Genomic DNA, 22809 nt, shown 5'->3' with positions numbered 1-22809 from the left:
TTACGCTTTCAATAGTAGCCTAATGTAAAGGTTTACAAGTGGATTCCATTGTTTCATATAATTAAATATAACATGAAATTCTTAATGAAAATGAGAACTTGAGCATTACAAGCCCAACCTAGACTATCTTACTTTTGGCAAAGCCCTATAGATCTTGACCACTAAGTGAACAAAACACTACATATAAGTGCAACAAAGAAGAGACTTAGACATAAAAAAATTATAGTATTACAGTTTTGAAAGCATCAAAATCATGAAAGTTTCATTTAGTGCAGCTTTACATGGTTCTGAAGTTGTGTATGCGCAAATCTTTTTAGCAACTTATCTTTATAATCCTTTTGGGACAATTTTTTCTTTTTGGTTTACGCAGTCCATTACTTTTAGCTAGAAAACCGAAGTAACAACCGGAAATCTACGTCAGAGAGAGCATTGTGTGAGCCTACAAACTTAATTTGGTGACTGATATGGAGTTAATCGTGCGAGTAGAAGAGATCCAAAACTCATTTATATGTTTGCTTCAAATTAAAAATAGAATAAGAAAGAAAAGTACTTTGTTTTTATCGTTTTCAATAATAATAACGCATTTTTATTTGAAATCGCATATCTTTTATGAAATTTCATTTTGATGCTTGTATAAAATATTCTAAATCATAACGTATGCGTAATACTTAAATGGTTTAATTTCTTTTCTCATGACCAAAAAAACAAAATTAAATTCCTTTTCAGATTTATTTGTTTTAGTTATACAGTGTGTCATTTTCCATTCCACCAATTCACTCTAAATATATATATATATATATATATAATATTTTATAAATTAAATAAGTAGGCACGTAAGTTAGGTCATAAACAAAATAATATTTCGTGGAAATCAAAACAAATTTAAATATACAAATTTTTGAGGAGAAAGGTTTGACTTGTTCTTCCCCCGCTCTTCGCTGCGCTTGCACTCTCTCACTCTTTCTTCATCTCAAACCCAAATCTTCTTCGCTTTCTCCTCTTACACGGTTACACCAAATCGTGCTTTCACGTTCCTCAGGTTTGTCTCGATCTCAGATCACCCTAAAGTAGAACCTTTTTACCAATAGATGAATCAAAGATCTGATCGTCAAAGCTTTAGCTTTCAAGAATCGTATTTGTATTGTGATCTTTAGGTTTATGGACTCGTTTCGTTAAGATTCTAAAGATTCGTGCTTTATGTAATCTTTATCAATCTTCAGGACTCTTATTGTAATCATGGAGCGGTTAACATCTCCTCCTCGTTTAATGATAGTCTCAGATCTTGATGAAACAATGGTAAAAAAACGCCCTTAACGACTCTGTTCTGCTCTAAATCTTGATTCTTTGATTGCTAGATTGATTGATGTGTACATGTTTTTGATTTTGATTTCTGAAGGTTGATCATCATAATGATCCTGAGAATCTATCTTTACTGAGGTTCAATTCATTGTGGGAAGACGCATATCGCCACGACTCTCTTCTTGTTTTCTCAACGGGAAGAGCACCAACAATGTACAAGAAACTGAGGAAACAGAGACCTTTGTTAACACCTGATGTTATCATTACATCTGTAGGAACTGAGATTGCTTATGGTAACTCCATGGTTCGTGATGATGAGTGGATTGAAATCTTGAACAATAAATGGGACAGAGGAATCGTCGAAGAAGAAACCAGCAAGTTCCCTGAGTTAACTCTTCAGGTACTCCGTACTCTATCTCTATATATATGATCTCACCATATACTGTGATGTTACTTACTTGTCCATATAGTGACCAGAGAGTGTGATCATTGGATGCAGAGTGAAACTGAACAGAGGCCACACAAGCTTAGCTTTCATATTGATAAGAGTAAGGTTCAGGCAGTGACTAAAGAGCTATCTCAGCGGTTGGAGAAACGTGGTGTAAGATATCTTACAGAACTTTGCATGATCTCTTGTTGTATTTGTTTGTTGCTTTACACAACTTGTTTGTGTTATTTTCCAGTTGGATATCAAAATAATCTTCAGTGGAGGAAACGCTTTCGTTGTTTTACCACAAGGTGGAGGAAAAGGACAAGCTCTTGCTTATCTGCTAAAGAAGCTCAAGACTGAAGGAAAGCTTCCTATTAACACTCTTGCTTGTGGGGACTCCGGAAACGATACTGAACTATTCACCATTCCCAATGTTTATGGTGTCATGGTTGGTTTTACGTGCGGTGTAATCTTCTGTTTTCGCAATTGAGTTTCCATGTTTTATAATCTTCTCTTTGGGTTATTCTTCATAGGTAAGCAATGCTCAGGAAGAGTTGTTGGAGTGGTACGCTGAAAACGCGAAAGACAATTCAAACATAATCCATGCGTCTGAGAGGTGTGCAGGTGGGATTATAGAAGCCATAGGTCACTTTAAGCTCGGTCCTAATCTTTCTCCGAGAGATGTTTCTGACTTCTTAGAGTGTAAGGTGGATAATGTGAACCCGGGTCATGAGGTTGTCAAGCTTTTCTTGTTCTACGAGAGATGGAGACGAGGTGAAGTTGAGAACTGTGAGACATATACAGCAAGCCTCAAAGCTTCATGTGTGAGTATACGAACCTTGTTTCTCTCTTTATATATCTGCAAATCTTACTGTATCGATGAAAGAGACTTAATGATTGTTTTATCCTTTTCCAAACCACTTCAGCATCCTGCTGGTGTTTTTGTTCATCCATCTGGTGCTGAAAGATCTCTCAGAGATACCATTGATGAGCTTGGCAAGTACTATGGAGACAAAAAAGGGAAGAAGTTTCGGGTTTGGACAGATCAGGTCTTAGCAACAGACACTATGCCAGGGACTTGGATAGTAAAGCTTGATAAGTGGGAGCAGACTGGTACTTAAAAAGAAAACCTTAATATGTTACACTCACACACATACATGCCATATTAGTATCTTCCCTAATCGTTGAATATTCTAATTGTGGATACTGCAGGGGATGAGAGGAAATGCTGCACAACAACTGTCAAATTCACCTCAAAGGTAAGAGATGATTAAGAGGGCATCATATATGAAGTTGTAGGTTCTGTTTCTTGAGGATTGAAACTAATATTAAATTTTTCAGGAAGGAGAAGGGTTTGTGTGGGAACATGTGCAGCAAATATGGTCGGAAGAAACAGAGATAAAGGATGATAGCAACTGGATCATCTAAATCTTTTTTTGGAATTTTCCATTAAAACATTGCAACACACAAAGATATCTTATTTTTGGTTGAATAAAACTCACATCCTCATAATCTTGCCACTCAAATTCCCTAGAATCTCGAGGGTCCTTTATGCACATTCACATAATCTTTCAAAGATGTCAGTCTTGTATCCATATGATCAAATCTTGAATCAAAAAGATTAATCTTGAATCGAAAAGATTAATCTTGTTGTCAAAAACTCTATTTAGCTTCTGAAAACCCTTCTCCGGCTGACTTCATTGAGTAGCAAATACTGTATGTTATCGATTGTATCTAAATAAGTTTTTTCTTTTTTGGTAAGGTTGGTTGATTGTTTGATTTGTATCTAAATAAGTTATGTGTGTCTCTTGATATATAATATAAGAGATTTCGTATTTTATTAGACGATTTTTAATACAGTATATGTTATATATATATATATATATATATATATATATATAAACTACACTAATTACGTAGATTATAATTTAGCAAACATGTGTCAGTTTCCTTTTGAGTGAATGAATTGTTAACAATTAAAAAATATATTTAGTGGTACTAGTCTGAGAAATGTCAACTACTACTTCAAAAAAATGTTTTACATAGGTAGACCTAATAATTTTGCTAAGACTAAAGCAAAAGATAAAAAGGTAATAAATTTGATTATGGGATATATTATAGGGATCTCTATATTATATTGTAACCACTTCAAAAAGGAAACTTCATGCAAATGCAAATTCCAATGAGAAAAATAGTTTAATTCCATCAGTCCAAACTGATGAAAATATGTCCACAATATCATAGGCAACAACACACTCCAAATTTGACTTAAGAAAAAAAATAAACATAAACAAAAAAAGAAGAAACATGTGTATCAGAAATAAACATATCCAAGTCTGGTTCTGGTTTGAATCCTTTTTGGGGGATGAAACTTAGAGTCTGATGAACCCTTTGTCTCTCAAACTCTCTACAGTTTCTTTAATGCTAACCTCCAATGGCACAAACTCAACCCCAAGTGACTCTGCTTTCTCTTTAGACACTTTATATGTTGGAATATATATCTTTTCATCTGCACACCTGCAGCAATCATGTTTCAATTGATTCTTGTCAAAGATGTTGTCTTATAATTTAACAATTTCTATTTGACATTAAAAACGAAAACACTTACTTCTCAGGGAGTTGGAATTCAGGGTAAAGATCATTCAAAATGTTGACAACTTCAGAGTAATGAGCAACTCTCTCCACTAAACAGTATCTTCCATTAGCAGTTGGGTTCTCAAACGCTTGAATGTGAGCGTTCGCTACATCTTTAACGTTAACCCAACCAAATGTCGCATTAGGAAACGTCTGTGCTCCTGAAAATGTAAACCCAATGTTCAAAGCTTATTAACTGTGTGAACTAAACCAATGCTTCTATTGTTTTCTTTACCTTTGATCAAGCTTAGTACTGCAGCAGCACTAGTGTTTAGCGTTGGCTGTAAGAGAGGACCAATCACCATAGCTGGATTTATCGAAACCAGCTGTAACTCGTTCTCTTCCGCGAATTTCCACGCTGCGTTTTCAGCTAATGTCTTCGAGAGTACATACCATAGCTTTTAATAAGAACAAAAGAAAACAGTGTTTCAGCAAAAACAGAGTGATAACTTCAACATCACGCAACCAGAATTCATACTGATTTAACCTTGGAAGCTCTGCAATATTCAGGATCGGCGAACCAAGATTCGTCAACTATGGTCTCAGGTGTTCGAGGCATTCCATTGAAAGCAACAGCTGCTATGGATGAGGTTAAGACAACTCTCTTAACAGAGGAAGTCTTCAAACATGAGCTTAGAACATTGATTGTTCCTTTCACCGCTGGATCAAGTAGCTCAGCCTGTGAAAAGACAAATCACAAATTAACCAAAAAAGGAAGATTTAATAACAATAGAATGCGCCAAATGAGAGAGGGAGAGAGGGAGAGAGAGAGAGACCTGAGGGTCCTTGACGTCGTGGTAGAATGGTGATGCGGTGTGGAAAACACCTTCGCAACCATCGATTGCTGAATCGAAAGAGCCTTCTTCTAACAAGTTTGCTTTGAACAATTTAAGCCTTTCCTCTGCTCCTTCCAATGCAAGCAAGTGCTCTGTTTTCCTTGGATCATCTGTTCCATTTAACCATGTAAATGAACTGATGAATCTTGACTCATCCGACAATAACAAGAGCTAAGGATCTTTAATCATTTCTCATCTCTTCAAATTTCATTACAAAAAAAAAAAAAAAACGAAACAAATCTTGAAAATGAGCCTTCTATCTAAACCTAAGAGAAACTAAATTAGATCGGTTATTTCAGTTTCGATATAGAAATTTGAATAGAGAAAAGAGACGGACTTGGATCACGAACAGAGGCTTTAACGGTGTAGCCGCGGAGAAGGAGAAGCTTAACAATCCATGAAGCAATGTAACCTGAAGCTCCTGTCACACAAACTGTCTTCTCTTCTTCGCTGCTCATTCTTCTTCTTTCCGATCTTCTTCTTCTTCTCAAATTGTTTCTCTTTTTCTTTTCTTTCTGTGTCTTCAAAACTGAGATATTCTTAGCGTTTCTGTCTTTTTTAATTTTTTTCCTGTTTTGTTTTTTTTGGGGTTTCAAAGCGCGCCATTTTTAGGAAAGAGTTTGTTAGAGTTCCTCGGGATTTTTCTCTACCAAGTGTGTGACTCCTCTTAATCTCCTCCCTACGTTTATTCATAGACTAATACTTCATTGGTATTAAAGAAAAAACCGGAAAAATTCTGGTTTTTTTTGTAAGATTGAGAAAGCTACATTTTCATGACATTGGAGTTTCTATGCCTTGATGTGACTGAACTGTTGTTCTTAACTTCCCTCAAAGGCGGTCTCGAGCTTGATGGCGGTTTCGTTGTTCTTCCTTCGCTGTGCTTAGACCAATCTCCATTGTTGTTGTTATGTCGGTTTTCTTTCAACCGACAAATCAATACCCTCTTCTCTGACTCTGATGGCAATTTGTTCTTCTCCGGTTCTAACTTATCTTCCTTCCTCAGTCTCTTGATCTCTTCTTGTAAACCACAAACCTCTGCTTGTAGGTTTTTCAACTTTGCCTCTGATGATAACGCCTTTCTTCGCCACCCTTCAACCTAAAACATTTGAACGTTTGTTAAGTCACGGCCGACTTATTCTATATATGAGAACTGAGAACTATATCTTACCGTGGAATGTAGATTTTGTAACTGGGAATCTGATTCGAGAGCGCGGTTTTGCCAAAAATAACGACAAGATTGAAGTTCCTCCATTTCTTTCCTCACTTGATTCAACATCTCTTGCATTTGTGACCATTGCTCTGCTTCAGCTCTTACTTCATCTGCGATCTTCCTCATAACTGCTTTGCAATGTCTAGAGCAGTCTTTCTTTTCCTCGTGCGCTTTAATTGCCTGCAACAAAAGTGAAAATAATCTTCACAAACTTCATTTTTGACCTCATCATATAAAAGAGAGTAGAGACTTTGCTTTCACAAATGTACCTTACTATACATGTCTTGTAAAGATGCATCTTGACGATCAATACATTTGGAGACAGAGCTTGGTGCAAAGAGACTCGATCCATATTCTTTCTCCATTCTTTCCAACAATACCCCTTTCGACAATGCCTCCATTTTACTACTCAATGTATCTATCTGCACCCAAAAAAAAACATCAAAATTCAAAACTGTGCTAAAAAAAAGAAGACTTAGCCCATTTACAGTGAATTATGTCTCACTCACATTTCCATTATTGTTCCTGAGAGAGATTTGATCAGAATGGACCGAGAAACTAGCTTCAGCCATTTTTTGAATCCCTTTGACACAAACCTCTTCAGAAACTGATTCATCGAACCTCTCTAGCTCTTTCCTTAAAACAGAAGCTTTCTTGTCAAAATTATGTCTGCAGTTTCTAGCTTCCACGTCCTTAACTTTTGGAGACTTTAACTCATTCAGTTTCTCAACCAAATAACTAATCTCATCTTCCAAAGCCTTGCTCTCTTTTGTCCCTTCTGAGATCCTCTGTTTCCCCTGAATCAACATAAAAACACATCTTCAATCTAAAAAAAAAAAAACACTAACATTCGCAAAACACAACATACAGAATTCAAAAATCAGATTTGACTTACGGAGAGAAGAGTAAGAACAGCCGATCTAAGCGTCTTCTCCATCCGTTTCTTCCTCCTCTCCATCTTCTTCAAAGCAATCTCTTTCTCTATTCTTAACAAATTACACTCTGATCTCAACATCTCCGCTTGAAACCTCCACTTAGCTTCCTCAACTTTTTCATCAACCGCAGTAGAAGAAGAAGAAGACAACCTAGTCCCACCAATCTCTCTCCCGTCTGCAACTTTCCCTCTTCTCCTTCCTTCTTCCTCCTTCTCCTCACCACCTTTATCATTCACCATCACAACAGATGCCCCTCGATCAAAAGTCCTCTCTTGGTGAAACAGAACCTCTAGTTTCACTCCCCGATCCTTCTGAGACGAAGACAAAGAAGAAGAAGGTGTCGTCTTCAAGCCCTTTGCGGCACTTCGTCGAACACTATGCCTACGTGGCAACTGAAGAATCCTCGGCGTCGGAGAATACTGCCACTTCGATTTCCTCATCGTCATCGCTTCGTTTCTTCTCTGCATTTTTATTCACCGCCGACTTTAACAACAACACCAAAAGCAGGGAAAGTATCTGTCTTTTTGTCTCTTGTCTGATGGTTATTGTCAGATGAAAGAAGTAGAAGAAGAAAGGTCTGGTCTTTCTCTGTCGGATTTTGAAAAATAAAGTCTTTGTTACCGTTGGAAAAATAGAATCACTCGAAAGCAGAGAAGAGAAGAGACAACGACATTGGAGAAATCATCAAAGATTGGTAATTTTAAAAAATTGTGTTTTTTGTTTTTGTTTTTAATCTCCAATGTAATGAATGTGTTGTGTTTATATAATGCGATCTTTGGGGGTCTGGTTCTCGAGTAAAGCCTACGGCGAGAAAGATAAGGAGGAAAGGGAGAGAGAAGCCTCGTGAAGTGGAGCCATTTTCAAATAAAAGCTGTGTTGCTGTGTTTGTGTTCTTTGTGTGTGTGTGTCAAAGTTCGTGATGAAACCGCTGCTTCCTCTTTCTTACCCTTTTTATTACCAAAGAACCTCATTGGATATCTCATTATTTAATACATAGTGGGACTAGTGGGTGTTTTTTTTTTCTTTTTTTTTTGGTTGTCAACGATTACCAGTGGTTGTTTTCTATTTTTTAAATAGAGTTTATTCAAATAAACTGTATTACTTATTTGTTTATTTAAGATTCAAAAATAACTCAAATTCAATTCAAAGTTAAAAGTTTTTTTTTTAATATGTTGTATATCAACTATCTTTCACCTCTAAACTCAGTGGTTGTTTTACTCTAAGTCATGTTTTTTTAAAAAAATTATTCAAATGTATACTTATCTAGCTCAAAACTACCCCTTTTGATTAGAGGCGGTTTTCGAAGCTAACAAAAACTTCTCTTTCTTAGTTTTAGATTAATTACGATCCCTTGTTTTAGTGTCAAATTATGATATTTACAGTTTAATGGAATCATTCAAACGAAAAATATACTTATTCGTTATTCAAGATTAAAAAATAACTCAAATTTCCTTTAAAATTTAAAAGTATTTTTAATACGTATTGTTGTATTATACTTGCTGTTTAAATATCAAATATTTTTCACCTTTAAACTTAGTGGTTGAATCCATAGTTATATAGTAACTGAAAATTATCTCTTTTAAAACATAATAGAGAATCAAAAGTATTCTAATTTTCTCTCATTTTATTTGGGTGTTCCAAACAGAGCTATGCCAAGGAATTTTAATGTGATAGGCAAAAAAATATGGTTTAATATATCAATAATATAGATAATAAACAAAAAAGATATGTATTTTAGTGTTTATTTATTTTTATGATGAATCTACAGAAAATTTGAATAAAACTTATTGAAATTTACCATTCCAACAAACAAAAGCAATTACAAAGTAACGGACAAAAGTATTTAAAAACAACAAGAAAAGATATTAGAAATATGTAGTTTATTAATTTGCATAGTTCAAAAAAGCGGTTTAGGTGGCCGCTTAGGCACTAGGCGCTCAGCATACGCCTTGATAACCGTCTAAACCGCCTAAAATTACATAAATTTTATTTTAATATTTATTTTTGATTTTTAACTATATATATTTAAATTATTAATTTTTATATTTGTATATGTAATTATAAACATTCATATGTTGTTAATGTAGTTTAAAGAAATGTATGTATATGAATATCTCAACGGTTTGTCTATGTCTTCTTTTCATTTTGATGTAATCCCTAAAACTAAACTAACCCTTTGTTTATATGTAGGAAAAGTAGTGATTGGACATAGCATAGAATTTCCAAAATTGAGATATGTTTTTCTAGAAATTAACATAGATCCCCCTAAGCCCAAGTATATTTTAGATACTTATGAATATTTTGCTAAGAACAACCTTGGAGCGAATAACATGAACCTAATTAAACTAGTTGAGCACTTCTTTTTACCTGAGTAATTATACGAAAACAAGAGTCTAAGCGATTGTTTTCTTCATTTTCAAGTTTTCACGCGGTGTTCACTCTAAAATATATTATTTCTAGAAATGTTCTACATTAACGATCGGCTCGGCACGCAAAATATCAATTACCTAAAATTTATTTTTCTTATTGTACAAAATATGTTTTGAGTTGTTTTTTTGAACTTCCAAAATAAATCCAATCCAAACAAATCAATATGTAGTCATGGAGACTCCTAGAAATTTTTAAATGACAACAAATTCTAACTATACTTAAAAGAAGGAAAATATTGTTGTTATATCTATATTAACATTTTTAAAGTGCATTTATTAATCTACCATTTTAGTTATACTTAATTAAGGTCTTTGAAATAATATTTCCAAATTGTATCTTGTTTCCATAAATCTCTCTACCTAATTCAAACATAAATATATGATTCTCTTTTCACCACTTTTATTTTATTTTATATTTAAACTATTTTGAATTATTATATAATACATTTACTTGATAAAATTTTGTGATTTTTCTGCATATTATGTGATTCAATTTTTTTAATGGACATATATTACTCAATCGATGAATTTAAAAAATATGTATACAACATCCCACATTTCTTGGAGAAATAGAGCAATGGTTCAAAGTCATATTATAAAAGAAATCAAAATGATTTCGAATAATCAGCCGGAAACTTGATTTATCAAGTATTCAAATATATAATTTTTATTTGATTTATTCTGATTCTTTATTTTAAAGAATTTAAATTTTAAAAAATTAAAATATCATTAACTCTGTACTACATGGATAAAACATCATTTTAATTATTTTGTTCATATTATCAATATTAGAGTAATAGACATATCTAATAAAGTTAGATTACATTAATATGATGTACAAAATTAGATTATCTCACAATATGTCACAGGTTAAATCATAAAATTAACAACCAAAATACAATTATATAATTTTAAACACTAAACAAAATTAACAAACAAATACAACTTAATAGGTATGGCATTAACATTGATGGCCTGACACTCATTCGGGTGGGTGAAGATCAGCGTCATTTGTGCATGGTCAAGTAGTTGATGTTTGGATGCAGAAGTACAGCGTTAAGATCTGTACCAGGTAAACATATATAGGATCAATTACAGAATTGGGCCTTTTCTCAGTTTCTTATGGGTTTAGGACTAATAGTCCGGACTTACGGAAACAAGCCTTTTAAGTCAACTAAAAATACAAATTTGCCCCTTCCCACAAACGATTCTTTTCTTCTTTCTTTCTCTTGTTTTGACCAAATTTTCTTAACGATTCCCAAATCTCCTCGGCGTGACTTGAAGAAGACTTGCCGACCGCCGACCATCGTGACTGCTTCTCGCTTTGCCGGTGCGCCAAGCTCTAGTCAAGGAAGGTTTCGCATCTTCCCCTCGCCAAGTCTATTTCTTCTCTCCCTTATCGTAATCTCTAATTTGAAAGTTGTAGAAGAAAAATAAGATTTCAATTAATCAATGATTACAAATAAGAAAAGAAGAATTACAAGCTTTTCTTTTGGGTATTCGTTAATTGGTTAAGATTACATCATCTTCTCCGATTGAATCGACAAATTTCTTTTATCTTCACCGATTAATATCCAAAATTTGATTAGTGAATGAACCTCTTGGGTTCACTAGATAGTATCCCTTAGGGTTTAGATTCCTTCATCTAAAGCAAAATAGATTGAATCCATTGAATTCACATGATCAAGGATGGTGGATTCGACAAAAGAAAAAACTATGGACATCGTCGGGAGAAGAACGAAGAAGAAGAGACAGTGGGCGAGGACAAAATTGTCTTTCTCTATAACCCAAAAAAGCTTAAAATTGAGAGCTTGGACAAAAATACCTAAATTAAAAGATTTGGGCAAATAAAGCCCTAAATCGATAAATATCCCAACATAGCAGTTAAAGACATTTAGGCTAATTCTATCAGTTCAATACTGTCAAAGCTAGAAGTAAATTGTATCGGTCTTTTTTATTTTATCAGTTATATTTTCAACCTAAGCAAAAAAAAAATATGTATGACTTAAAATTTCAATTTTTTAATCACAGATAACTTCTTCCACCGGTTAAAATCTAAGGGCACCTCCAGTGGTGATTTGCATCGAATGCTTCTAATTAAAAAATATTAAAAATGCTTAACTAAATAGAGAGAAATTAAAGAACCGTTGCTTGTATTAGTATTTTAGCAATTGAGAGAGAAACGTTGCTCCTTTATTCTCTCCTTCTGATTGGTTAAATCATCTTTTATTAATAAAATATTAAATATTTAATTTTAAGAAATTTAAATGAGTTGCTCATGAATGGAAATGGTTAATTACTTTCAAAAATGGAATAAAAGCACTTCCGAATTTAATTCTAGTTCTGTTTGGGCCAGAAAAAGCTTGTGGCCACTGAGACTACTCTCATCCGTATTGGTTGGTGTTCGAAGAAGTGAATTGAGCTCTGGACCTTTTTTGCTTCCTTTTTGAAAGATTGTATTGTTGAAAAAAATCAAGATTTATTTCACAAAACAAGAATGAACCTAATTCTTCTGGACACTACTTAAAAAAGCTTCTAGCACTCTCTTTAGAAAGGGGCTTAAGCTTTTGATCAAACGACCACAAAGCTCATCGTTATGTATGTAAAAAGAGGATAGCACAAAGATACGTGGCAAACTGGCAACAACCCATTTGAAATAAATTCATATTTTGGATAAGGAAATGGATCGTAATCCCTCAAAGATATCAATTCTTTATGTGTTCCCCAACTTTTTAAACACAAGTCACCAACCCATCAGATAAACAGAGAGAGATCACGAAGATCACACGTGGGAAATTAACTTACCACTTTGCAATGGCGTCAATGACCATGACATCTCCATTTCTCCCTACCGTCTCTAAGCTTCCGGCAAACATCTCTGGCAACAGCAGAAGAAGCCTCACCATAGTCAAAGCCTGCACCAGCGAGAACACAACAAGCTTGGAGAACAAGAAGCAAGAACAGAGCATGAAGATGAGAAGGGATCTGGTGTTCACAGCTGCAGCTGCGGCTGTGTGTTCCTTAGCCAAGGTGGCAATGGCGGACGATGAGCCAAAGAGAGGAACAGAGGCTGCAAAGAAGAAGTATGCTCCTGTCTGTGTCACAATGCCTACGGCCAGGATATGCCGTAACTGAATTCCCTATTTAACCAGCTACACTTCATATGCCTCTGTATTTACGCCAGTAATTGTGGTTTGTAATGATTATATTTTGATAATATCTATAAAAACCCTTTGTTTAGGTAGTTGAATCATCCACTGATGCGATCACAAACCTTAAATAACTTCAAATCAGCAAAAATATTTAAGCTTAGGCAACAAATCTTTACCCTTTCGACTACAATCAAAGTCACAGTAAGAGCAGTATAATCCATGAAAAAATCAGTTGTTGGGGTTATATCAGGAGACCCAATGATTTCCCAGTAGTCTATAGTTTTCTGAGGCTGCCAGGTTGAGGAGAAGACAACACTAATGTACCTCTGGTTTATTCTTCTTCTGTATATTGAAGAGCAACAACAAATCTCAAGTTTCTTTCTGATGCATTTCTGCATTCTGCCACTCTACTCCATTGGGCCAGACGATGTTCCCTCCTCTTCACCATCAAATTCTTGCTCAACGCCTTTGACCTGTATTTTGTACAAGCGCTTTGGTGAGTCATACTTGATGATTTAAAAACAAAAGAGACTATAACAAGATCTTGATGAAGAGCAGAAAGCAAAACAGAAATGATAAATGTATCTGAGCTTTATTTACCTCAGATACATAATGCATCAGCATATTCTCAATTCCTGATTTCAAAGTAACAGATGAACTTGGACAACCGCTACAAGCTCCTTGCATTCTAAGCTTAACTATACCAGTTTCCCTGATCAAAACATAAACCTCTGATAAGGATAAAGGATCAAAACTTCTTAAACAATTTCTCAAAATCATAAAAGAACTTACGTATCGAATCCACAATACTCGATGTCCCCTCCATCATCTTGGACTGATGGTCGGATACGCGTCTCCAAGAGTTCCTTGATCATTGCCACAGTTTCAGAGTCATCCTAATCGCATGTTTTGCCAATGTGGGAGAAACAATTGTAACCATTTGGCATTCAAAAGTGTTATCCACAAAAATCTTTGAAGAACATATGGAAGCCTACCTCGTGAATAGCGGTATCCTTGGCAGCTGTAGCTTGCGAGTCCAGAAACAAAGGCTGACCAGATGAGTAAAAGTCCATTATCACTGCAAAGATCTCAGGCTTGAGAACATCCCATGTCACATCATCTGACTTTGTTACAGTAACAAAATCTGACCCAAAGAAAACTCTAACTACACCTGCATCATCAGGGAAGTCTTAGTCATATGAGGAACAAACAAATGTACATGTTTGTAGCAAAAAANCAAAAATATTTGAAGAACATATGGAAGCCTACCTCGTGAATAGCGGTATCCTTGGCAGCTGTAGCTTGCGAGTCCAGAAACAAAGGCTGACCAGATGAGTAAAAGTCCATTATCACTGCAAAGATCTCAGGCTTGAGAACATCCCATGTCACATCATCTGACTTTGTTACAGTAACAAAATCTGACCCAAAGAAAACTCTAACTACACCTGCATCATCAGAGAAGTCTTTAGTCACTAAACAAAGATCAGGTAAGGAACTAACAAACGTACATGTTTGTTTGTAGCAAAAGAAGGCTAAGAATACCATCAATGGCGAAAATGTCTTTGGCCAAAGGTGAACCCATAGCAGAACGAGAATTAGGGAAATCAGCACTTCCAACCTCCATAACTGGTTTACCAGGATTAAACATGAGAGATGAAGGGTTTGGCGTTGATTGCGTTTGTATAAACATTGTCCTCCTTTGCACTGTTCCCATAAGAGTTTCAAAGTCATGTCATTTCAAGAATCAGGAGACAAAGATTACTCCTTTTTAACATTTTTGATAAGCTAATAAAACTCAAATCTCAGATAAAGCTAAAAACATCATACCGATCCAATTCAGGGGAAGGGAAGAAGATCTCAAAGAGTTGCGAGAAGTATTTGTAGTTCTGGAATCCAATAAACTCGTCGGCAAGTGCGTCGCCGCCGCCGAGATAAACAGAGGACGATGTGATATCAGAAGAGAAGAACAAGAAGGAGCACAAGTTACAGAAGCTGTACGCCGCGCAAGAGAATTGAGCAGCCTCGTAATCCCTTTCATGATCTTCTTCTTCTTCGTTGCCTAAGCTTCACCAAATTAAGGTTTCGCCGGATGTTGATGTAGGAAACTAACAATATTAATAATATGAATCTTAATGGGAATAAATTGGAGCTGATCATTTTTTTAACCGGAAGTGAGGGTTTACGGAAAATAACAATTAAGGAGCTAAGTGCAATTAATACGAAAATAATTGTTTTTCTCTCTCTAATTGCTCAAAAAGTGGATCTCTTCTCTGATAATGACATCTGCTATATATAGTGGGCCAGTGACCTAGAACTTCTTCTGTCTTTCTGTAAAATAACAATTTTGTCCATGCGGTCAGATGGATCAGATCCATAACTTCAAGCCCAAAATCTCTTGAGAATCTTCTGTTCGGGGCTTTAGGAACGTTGGGAGCAGAGCCCATATCCAACAATGGTCTCCCCTAGTCCGATGTGCGATGGCTTGCATGAGCCCGTCGGATGCAGCTTCGCGTCCCTAGATCCGTCTTGCAGAAAGAACAGGAGACTTTAAAAGCTTGAAGGCCTTCCGGAAGGTTCCTGGATGAATGATGCGTTGCACATGTTTATCGAAACATCTGGGAGATTCCTGGATGAATAGTGCATTACGCACGTTCTACTAGGTCTCTCAGGTTTTAAACGGGAGTTCTTGCGTGTTCTACACGCTACCCGAGACACGAGAAGTGGAGACAGCTTAAAAATTAGGGTTTTCCTTTTTTTCTCGGTCAACGCGCTGGTCCCCCCATATAAATATGTCTCCTAGACCTAATTCTATATCTAACTTTTGCTTCCTCTCACAAGGTAAATTTTTTTCTCTCTCTCCCTTATCATCTTCTTTCACTTTTTGTGGTTGTGTAAGAGTCATGATTCCGCCGAGCTTGTCAAGCCATGCCGCCGTCTCCGGGCAGGTCGAGCCCCGCTGCCATCTCCTCGTCTCGCCGCCGTCTCCTTTTCTCGCTGTTGGACGCGCCGCGCCCTGCCGTTGTCTCCTCTTCTCGCCGCTGGACACGCCACCGGCCCAGCCTGTCAGCGCCGAACCGCCGAATAGATCCAGCATCGGACTTGCGCCGCCATGCCTCAACCTCCGCAGATCGGGACCGTGAGGCATCCTGGTCTTGCGCCGCCATCTCACGCCGCGCCCCGCCGTCCGCAGATCGGGACCGTGAGGCGTCCTGTTCTTGCGCCGCCATACCTTGCCATGCTTCGCCGACCCTGCCTTGCCGTTTCAATTCACCGCCGCCACTTGAACGAGTCAGTCTGCTCCGCCGGTGTTTTCTCCTTCCCGTCGCCGAATTCCAGTCGCCTCCCGCCGTTTTGCTGCTGAGCGAGACTTGGACCGTTAGGCGTCCTTGACTCTCGACCTCTCGCCGTATCCGCCGAGCGAGACTAGAACCGTGAGGCGTCCTGGTCTCTTGACCTACAACCGTCGTATCCGCTGAACGAGACCGGGACCGTGAGGCGTCCTGGTCTCCATGCGAGAGGAGATGATGATGTCTAGCAGACTTACGACGGAGGAAAAGGCGGCGCGCTGGCGTGGTGACGTTGTGGCGAGCTCGAGATCGTGTGCGAAGTGGCGTGGTGGATGGTAGGCGAGACCGTGCTCGTAACGAGATTAAGGTTGAGTTGATTTCCCGCATACGGAGCTTGCTACGCTTGCTATTACGAGAATGTGAGACGGTAATGTGTAGGCGCGCTCAAGTTTTCTTCTGCGTACTTGCTTAAAAGATTGCGAGATCGAGATTGTGCTTCGTGGGTTGTTGTTGATCTCGCAGTTCAATACGGGGAAGCCCTTGTTGTTGGTGTCGATATGGAACTGTTAGCATGATGGCGTACTCGGGGCAGCTAAGTTGACGGTGTTCTTGCGCGATACGCGTAACGGATCTGTGTTAGCGAGATGGGGAGATGGAACCGATAGCGAGATGGATGTGGTACGGGGCGAGATACTTTGACATTTGGAGAGATGGCGTGGTCAAGATTGGTCTGTACAGTAGCGTGCTCAAGGGTTTGGTGAGACGATATGGCGAGATGAGGAGGAGCTCGCGGATGTCTCCGCGAGGGGAAACAGGATATTGTGCGCAGTATGTGGTACATGGTACGTGGTGCGTGGTGCGCAATACGTGGTATGCGGGACGCAGTGCGTAGTGCGCGGTACGTAGTACATAGTACACAGTGCGCGGTATGCAGTATGCAGTACATGGTACGTAGTACGCAGGACGCAGGGTGCAGTGCACAGTGCACAGTACGCAGGACGCAGTATGCAGTGCGCAGTGCGCGGTACGCAGTATGCATTGCGCGGTACGCAGTACGCAGTTCATTTGGTTGTGCTCGTTCTATCCGGAATCTATTGTGCTTTCAAGATGTCTTTGCTCCCATATTGATCGGTTGTTTGGATGGTTTTTGCAAGGTCCTGCTCTATGGTTCATGGAGGTGATGTCTTTGGAGATGTTCCGGAGGAGCTTGGGGACGATCAGTATCGCACGTTTGAGAGTGGCCTCGACGAAATCGTGATTTTGGTGGAAAGGTGGCGAGGTGATACAGCGAGAAGCATACGGGAACGTCGTGGCATCGAGGCACGCATACGAAATGGCGAGATGACTTAGCTTGACATTGCTAGGTGCATACGAGGAAGTTGTGGCGTTGAGGCGTGCATACGAAACGGCTAGATTGTTTTTGTGATTGCACCTAGACGTGAAGTCATGTCGTGAAGATGATCTTGAGCATTTCCCGGAGTTTGTTATCGGAGACACCGACGAGACTACTCAAGAGTAATACGTCTTCTAATTATCGTTTATTCCCTTTTTTTTGTTTATTTTGTTATTGCGAACTTGGTTGCTTTATGAGCTTGGTCATTCATACTTTTATTGATGATTTTCACGCAAAGGTTTATTATTGCTGATTTTTGTCGCGCAAAGTTAGATTATTGCGAAATTACCCTCAAAATAGAGATGCGACGTTTTTCTTGTTTACAGGGCATATTTTGCAGTGCAGGACGTCTCCTGGCTTATCCTGGATATGTTTTTTCCCGAAACATCTTGAGTAGACAAGACGGACTTGTCGTACTGTTTTAGGTGCGGTACGCGTGACCGGCTTACCCTGTGGGTGCTGCAGGAATTACGTGTGTGCGAGTCGGGGTCTCGGCTTACTCACTCCCCTTCCTGCTAGCTCATTGCGAGTCTGGGCTCGACTTAAAATGCCCTACCGAAGTAAGGACATGGATTATTTCACCACTGCACCCATGTGGAGCGCGTTTAATTTCGTACACCTGGCCAGGGCGACGATGTGCAAGTTAGGTGTGGCTTTTGCTTCTGGCTTACCCCTGAGCTCGATATTGTCGAGCGTGTGACGATTTTTTTTTTTTTTTCTGAGATTTTCTCGTTGCGCCAAATGTGGCAAGTATTGGTCCTTGATGCGTGCTACTGAATGTGCGGGGTTTGTCGGTGGCGCTGTCTGGTGAGGTTGAGGTCGAGCTGACTGCTTGCACGAAGCTTGCTGCGTTTGCTGCGTTTGTTGTTGCGAGATTGCAAGGCCATGTCGCGTTGGCGAGATGGTGAGATCGAATTCTCCGGTGGTGAGATCAACACTTCTCCGTATGGATTCGTTGGCGAGCTCAACATTCCTCCGTATGGCGAGCTCAACACTCCTCCGTATGGAATCGTTGGCGAGCTCAATGCTTCTCCGTCTGGCGAGCTCAACACTTCTTCGTATGGAATCGTTGGCGAGCTCAACACTTCTCCGTCTGGCGAGCTCAACACTTCTTTGTATGGAATCGTTGGCAAGCTCAACACTTCTCCGTATGGCGAGCTCAACACTTCTCCGTATGGAATCGTTGGCGAGCTCAACACTTCTCCGTATGGCGAGCTCAACACTTCTCCGTATGGAATCGTTGGCGAGCTCAACACTTCTCCGTATGGCGAGCTCAACACTCCTCCGTATGGAATCATTGGCGAGCTCAATGCTTCTCCGTCTGGCGAGCTCAACACTTCTTCGTATGGAATCGTTGGCGAGCTCAACACTTCTCCGTCTGGCGAGCTCAACACTTCTTTGTATGGAATCGTTGGCAAGCTCAACACTTCTCCGTATGGCGAGCTCAACACTTCTCCGTATGGAATCGTTGGCGAGCTCAACACTTCTCCGTATGGCGAGCTCAACACTTTTCCGTATGACGAGCTCAATACTTCTCCGTATGGAATCGTTGGCGAGATGGTGTGACTTGCGTCATTCGCGGACAGACTGATTGTCAGCGAGATTGAGGAGTTAGCGAGCTGCAAGGTGACCTGCTTAAGGGTTCACGAGAGACTGTGATCGCGAGATGCTGTCAAAGGTGTTGCATTTGATACTTGGCGTGTTTGAGGGCTGATGAGGTCGAGATCGTGGCTTGATTGAACTTCCGGTGAGCCCAAAGGGTCGTTGCGATGTCGCTGTTACGGGATATGTGTGCGAGATCAAGATCGTATTTGGGCGTGGAGAATATCGATGATTGTTCGTTGCGAGTAACAAGTGCTTGCGTATGGGCGTGATACGCATGATTAGATGCTGTTTGTGTCGTCCGGGGTGCGAGGATAATTTGGGTGTGATTGGTTGGAGCGACGCGCGTAGCACCTACGGCTTCGAGGTCGGTTGGATTGATGCGAGCGGCTACACGAATGGGGGGGCGTGGCGCCTACGGCTGCGTGGTCAGTGAGTGTTGCGTCCTCGACCGTAGCGACTTCGATCGTGTCGACGCCTTGGAGCTGGTTCGTCCTCGCGCAGGTGCGCCCCCATATGGTGCGCCTGGGAGACTTGACGCGGGCCGCGGAAGAGTCTACGCCTTCGTCGCTGGAGAGATCAGTGTGAGACATGCTTTTGGTTTTCCGAAAACACCTATCTTCAAATTCTATTCGTCAAATGAAAGGATTTCGTTTGGCCTCACGGTGGGCGTCAAATTGTTGATGTACGAAACCGACAATATTAATAATACGAATCTTAATGGGAATAAATCGGAGCTGGTTTTTTTTTAACGTAGAATTGAAGTGAGGGTTTACGGAAAATAACAATCAAGGAGCTAAGCGCAATTAATACGAAAATAATTGCTCTTCTCTCTCTAATTGCCCAAAAAGTGGATCTCTTCTCTGACAATGAGATCTGCTATATATAGTGGACCAGTGACCTAGGGCTTCTTCTGTCTTTCTGTAAAATGACGATTTTGCCCCTGCGGCCAGATGGACCAAATCCATAACTTCAAGCCCAAAATCTCTTGAGAATCTTCTGTTTGGGGCTTTAGGAACGTTGGGGGCAGAGCCCATATCCAACACCGGAGGAAAAAAATCGCAAAACGGAGGACGGCGAAAGAGAAGCTTCGTACGACATGGGAAATGGCGTGTAATATCTACCGTGAATTGCCCGTTACCGTTAACGTCAATTACTTAAACCGGATTAAACCGAACCATCATTTCTACAAATTCTACCAAACCAAAGAATCTTAATTTCTGAATGAGAACAAAATCTTTCAGACAAGCCTTGAGAGCCACAATGAATATTAATTTGGTTGCTACAAGTGAAGTATTACATTTATAGATGCACATTGTTTTGAAAGAGCTTCTTCTATGCCTATATCTAAAACAATGGAGTTCAGAACAAAAAAGTTGAAGAACAAAACTTCTCTTAATACTGAATCTTCAAAAAATCAGCTTCAAGGAAACGAAATCATTCAGACAAGATCAGCTGGCATCTCGCGGATTTTAGTACCGTAATGCTTCTCAATATCCTTAAGATCCTTCTTGTCCGAAGATTTTACAAAGTTAATGGCCACACCTTCACGACCAAACCGACCAGCTCGTCCAATACGATGAATATAAAGCTCCGGGTTGTTTGGTATATCATAATTGATGACATGAGAAACCTAGCCAACAAAGATTTTCTAATGTCAACTTCAAAGTTTTTTTTAGTGACATTGATAGTTAAAAAGACAGAGAAAGAGAGAGAGAGATATCATACTGTTTGAACGTCGATCCCTCTTGCCCATACATCTGAGGCGATCAAAACACGGCTTTTAAATGACCGAAACTGGTTCATGATTTCATCTCTCTCCTTTTGACGTTTGTCTCCATGCATTGATGAAACTACGAAATTGCTACTCCTCATCTTCTCAGTAAGCCAATCCACCTTTTATATATATATATATATAAACAGATCAAAGCTTTAAGATTATGGACAAAAGTATAGGGACCAACAAAGCTTAAGAACAAGAGAAACTGTGTTTTTAATACCTTTTGTCTTGTGTTGCAGAAGATAATAGCTTGATTAATAACAAGCCTTCCATAAAGATCGCATAGAGTATCGAACTTCCACTCTTCTTTATCAACATCAACATAGTATTGTTTGATTCCCTGCAAAACTTAAAAGTTGTAGTTTATGCTTTTCATGATGAAACTAAAACTTAGCAAGCATGGAAATGTCAGAAGAAAAAAAACTCACTTCCAGAGTCAATTCATCAGGTTTCACAAGTATCCTAACAGGATCTGTCATAAACTTTTCTTGCATCTCCAAAATCTCTTGAGGAAGAGTAGCAGAAATCAAGCAAACCTATTAATAAAAACCAACTTGATTAGATTCAAATTATGAACAGAAACAGGAGTTAATCAAACTACTAATAATCATTGAAACCTGAATATCATGTGGAAGAGATCTGTAAACGTCGTAAATCTGGTCTTTCAAACCTTTACTCAACATTTCATCTGATTCATCAAGAACCAAAAGTTTAACAGCTTTAGTCTGTAAACTTCCTCTCTTTATCATATCATAGACTCGACCAGGTGTCCCAGACACAGCATGGACACCACGCTCCAGCTTCTTGATGTCTTCTCCAATGCTCTTACCACCGATGCAGGCATGCGCCTGAATGTTGGTATGCATCCCAATAGCCTGTATAGTCTTCTCTGTTTGTGAAGCTAGCTCTCTTGATGGAGACAACACCAATGCCTGAACCCTTGAAACCAAAACAAAAAAAAACACCAAGTTTATTAGTAAACATGAAAGTAAGCCTTCCTCGTCCTAGTTACAAAGCAAGACCATCAACCATGTATAACCAAGTTGATTTATAAAAAGCGTCAAAAACAAATCTTGCAGCCTAAAAAGTAAGTGTTCCTCAACAATCACAAAGCAGAACCATTAACTATGTGTAGTAAAAAATCAGAAATTGCAAAGTAGAATCATCATCAACCATGTAAATACCAAATGCAAAACAGATAACGCAGTCCCACTTCTTAATTACAGAGTAAGACCATTAATCACAGAACAAATATTGCAGCCATAAGCAAGTGTTACTAATGCTAATCACAGAGCAAGACCATTATTAAATATGCTAATATAGATAGTGGCCTAAATTGGGAAATATGGAAAAAAGGGTTTCAATTTGATTACAATCTCAGGTGGGAAATAAGAGAAGAGATAGTACTTTCTAGAACAAGTGTTGACGATTTGACAGACGGAGATAGCAATCATGGAGGTTTTACCAGTACCAGACTGAGCCTGAGCTATAACATCTCTTCCTTTGAGAATAGGCACAAAAGCTCTCTGCTGAATCTCAGATGGTTTCTTGTAACCGTAGTCGTAAACCCCTCGGAGCACTTTATCGTTCATCCCCATGTCATCGAAACTCTTGATTGCTTTGATCCCTTTGGTCGTTTCGAAGACCAGATTCTCATCATCCAAAGCTCCTTCGCTTTTCCGATCGATTCCTTTCGCTGCTACCATGATTCTTAACTCCTAAATCTCTCTTCTTTCTCCTAGAATTAAGACAAGTCGGATAGATTTTTTTTCTTGTTTGGAGTTTGAAGACGAAATTGTCGGGACAAGAACTGAAGAAAAAG

The 22809-nt window shown here is 38.9% G+C and overlaps 7 protein-coding genes across 7 annotated transcripts; 2 read left to right on the top strand and 5 right to left on the bottom strand.

Annotated features, from left to right (window-relative positions):
- Nucleotides 925-3473, top strand: LOC104742656 (probable sucrose-phosphatase 1). The gene is made up of 9 exons (XM_010463671.2): nucleotides 925-1039; nucleotides 1221-1296; nucleotides 1397-1699; nucleotides 1799-1900; nucleotides 1983-2177; nucleotides 2263-2553; nucleotides 2656-2842; nucleotides 2942-2988; nucleotides 3071-3473. The coding sequence occupies exons 2-9, from the start codon at nucleotides 1237-1239 to the stop codon at nucleotides 3155-3157; spliced, it is 1272 nt and encodes a 423-aa protein (XP_010461973.1). The 5' UTR covers nucleotides 925-1039; nucleotides 1221-1236; the 3' UTR covers nucleotides 3158-3473.
- Nucleotides 3944-5723, bottom strand: LOC104742654 (cinnamoyl-CoA reductase 1-like). Its single transcript, XM_010463668.2, has 6 exons — nucleotides 5537-5723; nucleotides 5140-5309; nucleotides 4851-5042; nucleotides 4599-4761; nucleotides 4338-4524; nucleotides 3944-4246 (listed from the first exon to the last, which is right to left on the bottom strand). The coding sequence occupies exons 1-6, from the start codon at nucleotides 5655-5657 to the stop codon at nucleotides 4102-4104; spliced, it is 978 nt and encodes a 325-aa protein (XP_010461970.1). The 5' UTR covers nucleotides 5658-5723; the 3' UTR covers nucleotides 3944-4101.
- On the bottom strand, nucleotides 5945-8235 carry LOC104742655 (intermediate filament protein ifa-4-like). Its single transcript, XM_010463669.2, has 5 exons — nucleotides 7305-8235; nucleotides 6919-7206; nucleotides 6679-6831; nucleotides 6368-6589; nucleotides 5945-6295 (listed from the first exon to the last, which is right to left on the bottom strand). Exons 1-5 carry the CDS (start codon nucleotides 7809-7811, stop codon nucleotides 5963-5965), a joined length of 1503 nt encoding a protein of 500 aa, XP_010461971.1. The 5' UTR covers nucleotides 7812-8235; the 3' UTR covers nucleotides 5945-5962.
- On the top strand, nucleotides 12482-13017 carry LOC104742651 (photosystem II 5 kDa protein, chloroplastic-like). The gene has a single exon (XM_010463666.2). It carries the CDS (start codon nucleotides 12588-12590, stop codon nucleotides 12906-12908), a length of 321 nt encoding a protein of 106 aa, XP_010461968.1. The 5' UTR covers nucleotides 12482-12587; the 3' UTR covers nucleotides 12909-13017.
- LOC104742653 (nifU-like protein 5, mitochondrial) lies at nucleotides 13054-15053 on the bottom strand. Its single transcript, XM_010463667.2, has 6 exons — nucleotides 14753-15053; nucleotides 14468-14629; nucleotides 14195-14370; nucleotides 13718-13821; nucleotides 13526-13637; nucleotides 13054-13398 (listed from the first exon to the last, which is right to left on the bottom strand). The coding sequence occupies exons 1-6, from the start codon at nucleotides 14961-14963 to the stop codon at nucleotides 13333-13335; spliced, it is 831 nt and encodes a 276-aa protein (XP_010461969.1). The 5' UTR covers nucleotides 14964-15053; the 3' UTR covers nucleotides 13054-13332.
- LOC109128739 (uncharacterized protein DDB_G0287625-like) lies at nucleotides 15844-16599 on the bottom strand. Its single transcript, XM_019235607.1, has one exon. The coding sequence runs from the start codon at nucleotides 16597-16599 to the stop codon at nucleotides 15844-15846; it is 756 nt and encodes a 251-aa protein (XP_019091152.1).
- Nucleotides 20444-22809, bottom strand: LOC104742650 (DEAD-box ATP-dependent RNA helicase 34-like). The gene is made up of 6 exons (XM_010463665.2): nucleotides 22395-22809; nucleotides 21605-21926; nucleotides 21416-21523; nucleotides 21208-21327; nucleotides 20936-21103; nucleotides 20444-20840 (listed from the first exon to the last, which is right to left on the bottom strand). Exons 1-6 carry the CDS (start codon nucleotides 22691-22693, stop codon nucleotides 20649-20651), a joined length of 1209 nt encoding a protein of 402 aa, XP_010461967.1. The 5' UTR covers nucleotides 22694-22809; the 3' UTR covers nucleotides 20444-20648.

The sequence above is a fragment of the Camelina sativa genome, chromosome 14, assembly GCF_000633955.1.
Source record: "Camelina sativa cultivar DH55 chromosome 14, Cs, whole genome shotgun sequence".
NCBI lineage: Eukaryota > Viridiplantae > Streptophyta > Magnoliopsida > Brassicales > Brassicaceae > Camelina > Camelina sativa.
This window is presented reverse-complemented; position numbering and strand designations above follow the sequence as displayed.

Bases quoted from the DNA above. Each gene is read 5' to 3' on its own strand.
- LOC109128739 (XM_019235607.1), bottom strand. From the start codon at position 16,599: ATGCGGGAAATCAACTCAACCTTAATCTCGTTACGAGCACGGTCTCGC.
- LOC104742656 (XM_010463671.2), top strand. From the start codon at position 1,237: ATGGAGCGGTTAACATCTCCTCCTCGTTTAATGATAGTCTCAGATCTT. The intron at 1,700-1,798 runs GTACTCCGTACT...CATTGGATGCAG, and splicing joins TCCCTGAGTTAACTCTTCAG to AGTGAAACTGAACAGAGGCC. The intron at 2,843-2,941 runs GTACTTAAAAAG...TGGATACTGCAG, and splicing joins TGATAAGTGGGAGCAGACTG to GGGATGAGAGGAAATGCTGC.
- LOC104742655 (XM_010463669.2), bottom strand. From the start codon at position 7,811: ATGCAGAGAAGAAACGAAGCGATGACGATGAGGAAATCGAAGTGGCAG. The intron at 7,207-7,304 runs GTAAGTCAAATC...ATGTTGATTCAG, and splicing joins CTGTTCTTACTCTTCTCTCC to GGGAAACAGAGGATCTCAGA. The intron at 6,296-6,367 runs GTAAGATATAGT...CAAATGTTTTAG, and splicing joins TACAAAATCTACATTCCACG to GTTGAAGGGTGGCGAAGAAA.
- LOC104742650 (XM_010463665.2), bottom strand. From the start codon at position 22,693: ATGGTAGCAGCGAAAGGAATCGATCGGAAAAGCGAAGGAGCTTTGGAT. The intron at 21,328-21,415 runs GTGAGTTTTTTT...TAAGTTTTGCAG, and splicing joins CTGATGAATTGACTCTGGAA to GGAATCAAACAATACTATGT. The intron at 20,841-20,935 runs GTATGATATCTC...TTTGTTGGCTAG, and splicing joins GAGGGATCGACGTTCAAACA to GTTTCTCATGTCATCAATTA.
- LOC104742654 (XM_010463668.2), bottom strand. From the start codon at position 5,657: ATGAGCAGCGAAGAAGAGAAGACAGTTTGTGTGACAGGAGCTTCAGGT. The intron at 5,043-5,139 runs GTCTCTCTCTCT...GTCTTTTCACAG, and splicing joins ACGACGTCAAGGACCCTCAG to GCTGAGCTACTTGATCCAGC. The intron at 4,762-4,850 runs GTTAAATCAGTA...TCTTATTAAAAG, and splicing joins AATATTGCAGAGCTTCCAAG to CTATGGTATGTACTCTCGAA.
- LOC104742651 (XM_010463666.2), top strand. From the start codon at position 12,588: ATGGCGTCAATGACCATGACATCTCCATTTCTCCCTACCGTCTCTAAG.
- LOC104742653 (XM_010463667.2), bottom strand. From the start codon at position 14,963: ATGAAAGGGATTACGAGGCTGCTCAATTCTCTTGCGCGGCGTACAGCT. The intron at 14,371-14,467 runs GTATTCTTAGCC...CTGATGATGCAG, and splicing joins AGACATTTTCGCCATTGATG to GTGTAGTTAGAGTTTTCTTT. The intron at 13,399-13,525 runs GTAAATAAAGCT...TACAAAATACAG, and splicing joins TGATGCATTATGTATCTGAG to GTCAAAGGCGTTGAGCAAGA.